Consider the following 12,545-nt stretch of genomic DNA (forward strand, 5'->3'; position numbering starts at 1 on the left):
TAAAACCATCATTATACTGCCTCCTTCTCAAAGACAGCATTTCAGAGAACTCACTGAACACCAACACCTTATGAACACCTCCCTGCAATGTTGTAAGAACCTCTCAGTGTATATTCCTGTGTCTCACGATGCAAAGCCCCAGAAGAGAGAGAGAAGAGCAATTATACTGCTGTCAGCGTTAAGATCTTGCACTCAGCACCAGTGAGTCATTAGCCCTACAAACTGTCAGCCAGACTTTTATCAGGGAGACACATAACACTATGAGAGGCTATTTTAAATATGTATCTTGGAATAAGGCTGCAAATTAAAAAGAGGTCAGGATAGCTCCAAAATTTCTCCTTCATAAACTCTGAAAAGACATAAAAGGTGTGTGCAAAAAACCAAAGTGGGCTTTGAAAATACTGCTTTTCACCACAGGAGTTCAAAAGTGGCCCCTGCCCTGCTGGGAGGTGTCACCACCCGCAGCTTCCCATCCCTGTGGGGGCAGCCACCCTTCGCTGTGCCCCCACAGCAGAAATACACAGTGGTGTGGGTACAGCATGTCCAACTTGTACCTCAGTATACACACCCCCCTCCCCCCATTTCACCTTTTTCTAATGTACATTGGTCTCACTAGAAAATAATGAAACTGGGGGTTCTCTTCAGTTCTTTGGCATAATTGTTTACTGGTATTTTAATATACTTATCTACTGATCTATCAAAATGGTGTTCTCAAAAAGCCTATTCAAAGACACACAAAAGAAACCCCAATAACTGAAAAACAACAGTAGTCTACATTTGTATGAGTCTACTCTCTAATAACACAAAGGAAATTCACAGAATAATTTGAAACATAAATTGTACATCTTTTGAAAACAATTATAAAATACATGACATCCGTGATCTGCAAAAATGTGCAAATTTGACCTGGAGCCCTAAACATTTAGAAGTACATCCTACGCTCTGCACTTGTACAAAAGTAGCTTATGCAAAGTAAATTAAACTGAATTAATTTTTTTGTTCCTGTTACAGAGATGTAGAATCAAGGGTCATGCTATAACCTTTTACAGGCTAATAAAGGCTTTGATCAAAACCAATGCTTTTTAAAATGCACCGTGCTCTTTCATTGTATCCCAGTTCTCTAAAAATAGTCACCAATATGATTGACTTGCTTCCTGAATACTAACAATGTGGATGATCTTTTGTATCTTCCTGGGAAAACAACTAGTGTTAAAAGCAGACTAAAGTACATCCACTGCTGAACTAATGTCTGCAAACAAAGACATGTGTTAATCCTGAAGAAAAAAACCAGCCATCTTATGAAATGAATCCTCATTTTACCTTTCCACGTTTAAATACTAAATGTTCCTAAGTGTGATAATATGGAGGCACAAGTCTTCATTTTTTGGTTGGAAAAAACTTGACAGGAGATAAGGGACATATATTAAGGGGTTGAGGGGATAAAGGCCAAAGAAATCTATAGAAGAAGATCTGAAGATCTAATGAGCTCTTTTTGAGCTCACTGGAGGTTGAAAAGATCACTGACTTCCACAGAATACTTGACTTTTTTTTCAGTAAGACATTGTGCTATCTGTTACTAATCCAGCCCTGCAATACACTGCCTAGGGCTGTGTAGATGTCTTAACTGATTTGATAGATTTAATCCTATCAAAACACAAACCTGACAACACATACCTAAAGATACATATATATAATTAAGAACATATAAGAACAACATAAGAATATAAGAACATAAATAGAAGAACAACATTTATCACTTTTTGCTTCTTTCCATCTTGCTAGGCTACAGCATTTTTAAAACACAAGTACTACAAGCCCCAAAGAGGAAGTATCTGTCACACAATTCCTGGTAGTTTTGCTTCTCTTCACTGTCAGGTTCTCAATCATTTCTGCAAGATCTTCAGTAGTGACAGTACAGCAAAGCTACTTTCCATAGAAACTAGTAATATTTAGCAAAATAACACACATTTGCAGAGAACATCAGCTAGAACCATGTCTGCTGTAAGTACTGTCTTCTTACAAAAAGCATCCTTACTCCTTTGAATTCAGTGTCCAGTGACACTACCTGCCTGCTTCTTGCAGATAAACCAATGTGTTTCCTATTCTTGGAGGGAAAAACTACCAATATAGAAACCCAGGCCCTTACAACTGAGCTCAAAGTCCACCCATTCCCTGCACACAGCTTTTGGAGGCAGAAGTGCAAAGATAAATGACTGCTCTTACAAACCTCTCCTGCAATAGCGCCTTATGCAAATTTTGTATCCAATCATCAAAACTTGCTTTTACTGTAAACTGTCCTCCTTAAGATTACTTGAAATATTTTGTAGTAACTTCAGCCAGTATGCAAGCCAAGTGCCCAGCAGAATAAGGACAGCCCTCTGAACACACAACCTGGTAAAATCCTGGTGCAGAACTTCCATTTGCTTATTTTAAGAAAAAATTTTTGGTGATGGATCGTGCAAACCTTGATTTAAAGCAGATACAGGCATTTGTGGGACAGACATGACAATTAAGGTCAGCTGGGACACATGAGGTACACACAAGCATTTTTGTGACCACAGACACCTGTCAGTGTCTCTATTCTCTGATCCTTAACAGTTCATGGAAGTTTGAGTCTTGGTGACCTTCAAAGCAAAATGCACCTATCTTCTTTACTACTTGATGAACTGATTTGTATTTCAAATTCTCTTAAATGAGGCATCTATCTGTCAGGATGATAGGCACTGTACAGAACTTGCAAAGAGAAAAAGAACTATATAAAGCAATCAGAGAATTCTTTTATTTAACTGCTGCAATAAATGACAGTATCATTATGCAATTTCCCTAACTCCTCTTAACAAACCTGACCTCTAGAACTATATCACATGATTCATCAGTATTGTGGATTCAAATATTTTTCAAAAACAGTGCAATAATATCTTCCTGCAGTGATTTGCAGCACTGGTCTTGGGCATGAAGAACTGAAGATTCCCAGAAGCACACATGTACATCTCACAGCTCATTCCATGAGGACAGCAAAAGAGATGGTGTGCAAACAGCATCTATACAGTGTTTTTAACTCTCTTCATCATAAAATATTTTCATAGAACAAGTGGAAAAAAAACATATTTTGACAACAAAAATAACTGTAACACTTTCCTACAGTCAGATGGAAATTGTGCACAACCGTATTCAAAAGACTTGGCATGTTTCATGTAGTTCAAGTAATTCAATAAGTGTTTTCCCATTAACAAGCTGGATTACATAGCAACAAACAGGAGGAAAGTGTTCAAACAGAAAAGCAGACCCAGACAGGAGTGTTCCTTTACCTGTTGCCTCTTCTCAAACTCCAGCTTGATGCGGGATTTGATGCAGTTGCACGTGTCCTGATACGTCTGCTGCAGCGCGAGCTCCATGAGGTGCTTGTGGTACGCTCCTGCCAAGTTCCCGCAGATAAAAATTATTACATTTGCCAAGATCTAGGGGGGATTAAAAAAAAAAAGTGTCAGGGAATTTATATAAATGTGTTAACAGAAATTAATCCTAGCTTGCCATGAAAGATTGCTGCAGTTACGCATTTTGCTTTTGTTTGTTTCTAGCCAAGGTTAACCTTTCAAAAAGCCTTTAAAATTAGTGGCAACATCCCAAGCAATAATAGAATCACAGAATCAGTTAGGCTGGATACTGTTATAATTTAGGATTAAGCGGGAATGGAAATGAACAACATGTTTGCCTACTCAATGAGGTACATGTTTTCCAAAAAAAGAATTTCAGCTCATGTTAGTGCTTACTGCTGAGTATTAATTAGGTGGGATCATCACCTACTCATGTAAAACAATAGCTATGGCTCCTAATAGCAATATTGGAAGCCGTGTTGTTGCTATGCTCTTTTAGCAATGTTTTCTTTTGCAGTGCCGTATGATTAAGGGGTGAAAAGTTTCACCCACACACATGGAAAGCCTGACCTGCATTTTACCTCAGCCTGATCCACTGCTATCCGTCCGTCAGCTATAAATAGTAACCTTGGTGATGATAAGCAGTGTTTAAGGAGCAAGATCTGACAGCTGCCTACTAGAATATACTTTTCCTTACTACCAAAAAATTACATTTGCCTAAAACACAGAACTTTAAGATTTAAGATTTAGAGGGTCACATTTGCAGCATCAGATGCCCTCTGCAAGCAACAACCCACAAACACAAGAAATAAGGTTGCTTAAAAATATCCAAGCCTTTTTTGCACTTGACCTTTGAAAAGGACACAATATTGTGTGATGATGCTAATACTTTTAACTGTACCCAGCTTATTGCTGCAAATAAAAGAAACACATTTCCATTCGAGCTCACTCAGAGCAAAAGAAACACAGTAAAGTAATGAAGGCAATTCCTAATTCAATAATAAAAGTAATAATAAAGATAATATTAAATTGAAGTTGAGATACAGCTGCAGTCTGCTCAGAGCAGTTCTCTATTGTCTGTCCTTGTAAGGCCCTAGTGCATCATACGCCTTGGATTACAAGCACTGTATAATGTCACAGCACTTGTGGTCTGGAAGAAAAGGAGGAAGAAAGGGGACAAAAATTTTGTTAACTCTCCACAGCTAATCTAATAATGAAGGTTATGATAGATTTCCCTGGTGATCATTCATGGGTTGGTTCTGGTGTACCCATGTACCAGGTAATCTTTTGTGAACTGCTAGTGGTGAAAGAGACAGAGCAGAAAAAATTTCCAACAGGGTGCTATGGTGGCTCAGAGGAAAAAGACATATTGTCCTATTAACAGAAATCCATCTCCTTGTGGAATACATTTTATTCACAAAAAAAAACCTCCCATGGAGTTTTAATGTTTCTTTAATAAATGGTAACATTAAAATGCAAGATTTAAATATATGCTTTTATTTCCTCACAGATTTTAACATCATTACATGCAATACTTGTTCTTCCATCTGTGACATTTCTGACATCTCACCTTTCATGGCTCCACAAAGCTAAAAGCAGGAGCTATTCACCTTTACTGCAAAAATAAACCATGTTTTCAATTTGGTAGAACGTTTTTCTTTCCCTAAAACTTGAAGATCATGGCATTTTAATATTTCTAAAAGTAACATATGAGTTATTAAATTTTTCTAAAATAGATATATCTAAAAACAAGGGGAAAAAATCTACATATTTCACTTTCTCTGAAGAACTTCTGTTATGAAGTAGAGAAATAAGAAATAGTTTAAATTAAACATTTCGCAACAGCCAATAATCTAAAAAAAACCCCACGAACATATAAGATCATGGTGTACAGCACAAAATTTGACCTTAAAATATTTTATATGTCTTTCTAAATCACAATTGCTTGATTCTGCTTCGATGTCAGTAGACATGGATTAGTGAACAAAGACCTTGTGTGACAGATCACAGTACAGGGGTAAGGGTCTTCCAACTGGGAATCATTGAAGGGTTTTAAAATGTAATTATGAAGTAGGAAAAAATGATTGAAAATAAAGACTGCTGGGCAAATAAAAATGCTGAGATACGTAGCAGGAAGGTTTAGTAATAAATGATCACTGAAATCAAAAGTGTGCTGTCATAATCTCTAGTTAGATGTCACTGCTGAAAGTCTGCACATACACTTATTAATGAATTGTCCAGCTTCATAGTTATAGACCATTTAAAGCAAAACTTCAGGAATATAATCAATCAAAATTTAAAAAAATATACTGTAATGGGTAGATGGAGGAGTAAATTATGAGTATCATCTTCACAGTCACAGAAAAACAAATTACAGTTTTATGACTGAAGTAGCTGAAGTGAGAAAATAGATGGAAACTAGTGAGTGACAGGCAAGGAAGGTAATTAACCAGGCTTTTCAGATACTCAATGGGGTAATTCAGCCCACATGAAGCTCTGAATGGCTTCCAGTACCTGAATCAAGCAGCTGGAAGACAGTGCAAGGTATCTCAGCCACTGCCATACTTACTGTAGCTGTAACAAGTAAAAGTGTAAGTGAATATGCAGGTAGAAAGTGTGTTTAAAACACCCTTATTATTTAGGCAAGCATGGATTTAATTCAGAAATGTGTCACTAAGGGATAAAATTTAAAAAAAAAATCAAGAAATGAATGAACTATTTTCTAAACATATTTTTTTTGCCTGTATTTATTCTGCCTTGAGCGAATATTTCTGCTATTGAGCAAAACACATCCTGCCAATAGAGTGTTCAACAGCAAGCACAATTAACATTACTAAACAAAATAAACAACACTATATACTTCTTCCTTAATATCCCTGTCCTCTCAAGTCTGCATTTTCCTTTCAATTGCAGACCAGTTTCAACAGGAGCTGGACACGAGCTCCATCCCAGGCTTCTTCTAAAGTCTCATAGGCATTCTCCCAGAAGAGAGGTTCAAAATTTTCCTCAGTCCAAAAAAATTAACTGAGCTTCCCACTTCTTAAGCAAGTACTCTAATCAATATGCAATCATACAAAAGGTTTCTTCTGTTCAGGCACCTTCTCTGAGAAGATGCCATGCTGTGAATCCCACCAGTACCAAAGCACGTGAAATTAAATCCTGAGTCAGACCAATCTTCTGCTTTTCTCTAGGGCAGAACTTTGCAGTGTCCTTTCCCATTTTTTTTCTCCTGCCTCATCCCTGTCTCCCCCCAGCCCTAGATGTGTATTAGATAATAAAAACTGTAGTGGATCTTCTGGTAAAATTTTTTCCACCTTTCTGTGATAGCTCTGATAAATGTGCAGATAAAACTGTAGCTGAGATCCTGTGTAGAGAATTCAGGAATCAATGACATCACACGGTTAGGGATTTCTCCCAGGAGGACAAGCCTGAGCTGTGGAAAAGAGTGTAACTAATGATGGTAACTCAACAGCAGAAAAAGACCAGAGTGACCTCAAAGACAGTACTGCATGGAGCTGATTCACACCCTTTACAAACAGGCACTGTATGACCAAAACCCCAAAAAACCCACAATATACATAAATTCTACTAAGCTCCCACTCAATTCACCATATGGAAACACCAAGCAACACAGCAGAAGTTCCTATCCCTCTGTACAGTCAGAGTGGAGAGAGAGGCAAATCTATCTCCTGGGCCATCTGCACCCCTTCAGATATATCCATTAACTGTACACTGTGCTGAAGTTTCTGTTTTATCAATGAATAAATTCCATGTCTACAGACAGTGATCTAAATATGACTCAAAATTAACACAAGGAACACCAAGATACCATCAGGAAGTATCTCTAATCACTTAAGGAACATAATCATGGCTGACGTCTCCTCAGTCTGTTCTGACCTACAGAAAACTCTGTGTGCTTCCTGGCAATGGGGAAATTTTACATTCCAGCACAGGTATTTTCTCAGTATCAGCGAATATCAAGTAATCAAAATAGCTTCACTATCAAAATAGAATGTATTTAAAAGCAAATGAAGACAAAGTTAAGTAGCTATGACTAATTTCTCAAGAGAGTACTACAGTTCACCGAATTGCTCAAAAAAACATAGTACATCATATATAAGCTCAACTGATGAAAACTACCCACAAAGGTACATGCATACAAAGAAGTACTATGCTATATAAAAATAGAAGAATTATAATAAAGACTGCTGATTCCGATTGAAGCACAAGTAATTTGTTAAATATCTTAGACACTGCTGTTCAAATACTGAATATAAAAATTAGAATCCTCTTTAGATTTTCTCTCCATTGAAAGCTCCCAGTTTATGAGTTACTTTGCCACATTTCTTTCCTTTTGGATATTTTACATATCCTTCCCAAATACTGCATGAACAGAATGTTTAACAACAACAACAACAAAACCAACACAAACTATTAACAATTTTTTCAATAGTTAAATTTCACTTTTCTTCTAGTTAAGAAAACTGAGGACATGAAAGCTGAGGGGTGGACAAAACTGGCTTTTATGATGTCTGCATGGAAATTAATGTGAGAAAAAAGAATTCTTATGTCGATGCCTAAGTTCAAATTCTTTAGCTCTGCAAAGATGAATCGTCTCTCCCTTCATTTGATCTTTCAGGTGATGATGTGATGGATCTTTCATGTGGCGTGGCCAGCCAAGTTATGGAACAAGTCTGTGCTGCTTTGGAACCTGTAGAGCTTTAGACTCAGATGTAATTCAGCTTAAACAACAGGGTAAATGCTGAGTAGAACTGAAAAGCAGCATTTTAGAAGGAAATGCTTAGTTTAGAAAATTAGTTATCCACTTGGTCACCATGCCCTCTGCCCAATACCATTATTTTAAGTAGATGTATTCAGAAGTTTCTCCAGCTATTACATGCAGATCTCTTCCACATGGAGCTCTCGCCAGTCAGACAATGCTGCCTTTTTCTTCTTTCAGATTTCCAAACCTATAGAAGTCCAATATTTGAATACATTTCAGTGCCAACAACATTTATAGCTTCGTCACAGCTCACAGATAGGACGGCAAATTTGAAAATGGGAGACGTTTTGCCATATGGCAACCTCTGTTTCAAAAACAAGGAGCTTTGGGGAGGAGCAAAATTGCAGGGCAAAAATTTCTGTAGCTGACCTGAGACTAGTGATCCTGTGGTGCCTGATCTATCAGCTGCTGTTACAGAAAGTAACACCTGGCCTTTTCCTGTACCTAGTGAGACCACTAAGTTGAGGTCTTTATATGAAAGCTCCTGTGTTTCATGAAGAAATGTAGCAACCTCTTGGATTTCTATTTCTGTTTTAGAGATGATGGTTAAAGTTTGTGAATTCAAGTAATTCAGGTACAGAACACGACTGGCTGAAGGACAGAGAAATTATGGGCAACTGCATACTTACTTCCTCATGAATTTGAAGTAAAAAATCAATTTCTTTAACCACTGCAAAATTATTTTAATAGTCGGAAAGGTCAAAGATGTTTAAATTCTTAAATACTTATGAAGGCCACAATAAGAACACACAACAGAAGGGAAGAAACAGGAAGACCCAATATCCTCAGACATTTTGTTTATATCAAGGAGAACGTAAAATGCTTTACAGCAAGGTAAGTAAAAAGAAAAAGCTGCAATTTTGCAAGAAACAACTGCTTTAAAAGAAAAACCACAAACCAACCAAAAAAAACCCCATTCAACTTAAGACTTCTCAAAATAACTGAGAAGTAACAGAGAAATAAAGATTTGAATTACTCAGTATCCCAGATGGTTCCAAATTTTCAGTGCTAAAATAAATTTGGTAGAGTCCCTTTGTGGAAGGGGAATTGATGTCATTTTACACGCCAGGAAGTTATGATGTTGTCTTCTAATCGGTATGTGTAATTCTCTTTGTAGCTTCTGCAATCAGAGCATTGAGGACAGCAGCAGAATATTCCTTGTTTTTAATATCTGTATTTTTTCATATTATTTTCTTTTTATCACTATTACACATTGAACTTTCTCACAGCTCTAAGCTGCTCTGTGGAATGACTGGATTTATTTCCTTCAGCTCTGGGCATGCACACACCCTATCTATATATCAGTGTAGATAAAAACAGATCATAAACTCTAAGCCCTTTAATCAAACCCAGGAAAAATAAACTAGAAACAAGAATCAGAGTTACAGTCCCTTTAGATCACTTCCGTGTAATACATATAACCAATATAATTGCCTTTAATTAATGACCTTAATATTTTGAATCTAAATTTTTTTTTTTTTTTTTTTTTTTGCCAGAGGGGAGCTCATGTTCTCCTCAGTAAAAAGGAAACAGGCAGTCACTGCACTCTCCTGCCTCCCTGCAGAGAGGTCTTTTGTTTTTACATGTATCTCTGGGAGCATTTCATTTCATTACTTCTAAAACTGATCTTCGGATGTTCTCTCAAAAAGACTGAGATTAATTTTTAGGTTCTGGATCTCACGTAGGGGTGAGTATTAGTGGGAATAGTATAGGGAAGAAAAAGTATTAGTATAGGGGAAAAAAAAGACCATTAAAAAAAAAAAAAACACACCAAAAATAAAATCTATGGATATATATACTAATACATTAATCTTTGGCCTGTTACAGAAACAATCTTATGTCTGATATTAAAATACCTTGTCTTTTCCCATAAATCTGGTTTACTCTTAAGAAAAACCCCAAAACTGAAATCTCTAATATAAGTACATTTACAGGAGTTTATTGTGTATCAGGAGGTTTCTCCCTACATGCCCTGATCAGAACAACTCCTGGGCTATCTCTCCTGCACTGTCTTGCAGTCTTCATGAAGTTTATTTCTTATTATTATCTACCAGACTTACTGAAATTTCTTCATATATCTCTAAACATCTCCCTTTCTGGCAAATTTGACAGAAATTAATCAAGAGGTTCAAAAGCTACCACGAGAAGAAAAGATAAATGAACTGATAAGCAAATTTATGCTAATTATTCATGTACTGATATGCCTAAACCTCAATAACTTACTGTTGATTTCAGATTTCTCCCCTAATTTCTACAGTTTATACTGTATGTAACTGCACTGCATATTAATATGCTTCATATTCTCAGTTATCAATAAATATGGAAATTGAAATCAATGGACAGTTCAGAATTACATGGATAAATTACAATAGGAACATATACTCAGCATAATTTTTCTACTGCATTTCAAACAGCTGGCAATAAATATGTGCTCTGATCTATTTGATAAATATTTTGAAACTGTATTTTTATGATATCTATATAAAATTCTGATTTAAATAAGCATGTTTTCCACAGGTAATATTTTTGTCTATCAGTGTTCACAATGATCTGATAAGCTTTTTAACTAGGTATACTTATGAATTTTTTCTGCTTGTCTGATGACTATGACAAACTTTAATCAAGCTCATTTTTCATAACTTGGCATTCTGTGCTAGGAATTGGTGGTCTTTGGCTGTACAGTTCACAGAGAATGGTGTGGAGCAGAAGGGGGGATAATGATAGTGGTGCATAAGTGAGGAAAGTGATGTTCTACAGAGTTGGATTAAATGGATTCCAGAATGTCCTCAGAGTTGGAGTTAGTAATTATGACAATCTTACAAGTGTTTTTAATATTTTTTGAAGAACTTGGTTGCCATTTTGAAATATGATGAGATCTCTAATCAGTATTTGGGTTAATTCTTAATTGGAAGTCATCTAACAGGAAAATTTGCTCTCAGGAAACCTGAAAGTTCTATTTTCTGGTGTCAGGCAAATGCTGTCAAGAGTAACCAAGGTGGGACAAAGAAAGTACTAAATCTGGGTTACATTCAGGAAGGAATGAAGAAAATATTAAAACCTCTTCATGTTGTTGGTGCCAATTCATTCCATCTGTACATAAAACATATCATTTTTCTCTCCTTCATGGCTCAAAACTGTCAAGATGTCATTTGTCAGGTCAGGCTTTTTACTCAAAAGCCCTGGTGTGAAGCATCCTGGACACCTTGAAACAGTTTTTTTCTAAATCACGTGGTTTGTGGGAATATATTCTGAGTAACACCTTAAAAGTAGCACAGTACCTCCAATTCATAGAGCAGAATCAAGAGTCATAGAAAGACCTCCAAGATCATCAAGTCCAAACATTCACCCAGCACCACCATGTTCACCACTAAACTCTGTCCCTAAGTGCCACACATTTTTTGAACACTTCCATGGATGATGATTCCACTGCTTCCCTGAGCAGCCTGTTCCAGTGCCTGACCACCCTTACAGCAAAGATGTTCTTCCTAATATCCAGGTTAAATCACCCCCTTGTCCTTTTGTTTGCTACTTGGGAGAAGAGACCCACACCCATCTCCTTAAAACCTCCTTTCAGGTAATTGTATAAAGTTAGGAGATCTCTTGTGAGCCTCCTGTTCTCCATCATTTTCTATTCATACCAGCATTAGTGACAACCCCTACAGAGCAGCATATTCACTGCAGGCACCTAAAATACTACACAGCAGTGTTAAGAATAGGCTATTACTCTCAAACTAGCTGAGAGCAATGATTAAACAAATGGAGGTACTCACCCAGGGAAGAGAATTTTCCATCCCTCCAGACTTGTTCTTTTACTCCTACCTTCTGTTCTTGCCTTTTAAAGAACTTCTTATCCACACACAGATCTTCCCTCTCAGTTCACTGAAAAGGTTTGGGCAAAGGACATACAGCTATGAATGAAATTAGCCCTATTTACTTGTTTGTTGATGCCTTCAGTCAGATTCAAGGTACTTTTAAGAAAATACTATCTTTTGCTCCTTTCAAAATAGAATGTGTTTATCTCATTCTCTATTCTTACAGCTTCATTTTTTGACTCATGAAGACACTGAGTTTACAGACCTAAAGTCTCCCTGACCCTTTCTACAAGGGTCAAAGTTTATTTTTTATTAAAAAAGAAACTTTTTAAAGTTTATTTTCCTATTTTCTAGCTTACAGTTGACAGGAATCAAGGCCTATTTCAGACCAACCTATATAGTCTCTCCTTCACCCATCCCTCTGAGAGGATTTTAATGTGAGATTTTCTTCCATTTCTTCTTCACTGAACAGGCATACAGAAATTGTTTATCTGTGATAGCCTTGTCCTCCCTGAGTATTTTTGCAACCTGGATGTCAAATATCCTTAGAGACTCTCTGAAAGTCCTTTTGTTACT

At 36.7% G+C, this 12,545-nt stretch overlaps 1 protein-coding gene across 2 annotated transcripts in view; it reads right to left on the minus strand.

Annotated features, from left to right (window-relative positions):
- Positions 1–12,545, minus strand: part of ADCY2 (adenylate cyclase 2) — a 205,924-nt gene that overhangs the window by 103,705 nt on the left and 89,674 nt on the right. For both annotated transcript variants that reach the window (XM_058825658.1, XM_058825649.1), the window contains exon 4: positions 3,309–3,458. In XM_058825658.1, the coding sequence (XP_058681641.1) occupies positions 3,309–3,458 (150 nt within the window). The remainder of the gene's footprint in view (positions 1–3,308; positions 3,459–12,545) is intronic.

The sequence above is a fragment of the Ammospiza caudacuta genome, chromosome 1 (genome assembly GCF_027887145.1).
Source record: "Ammospiza caudacuta isolate bAmmCau1 chromosome 1, bAmmCau1.pri, whole genome shotgun sequence".
Taxonomy (NCBI): Eukaryota; Metazoa; Chordata; class Aves; order Passeriformes; family Passerellidae; genus Ammospiza; species Ammospiza caudacuta.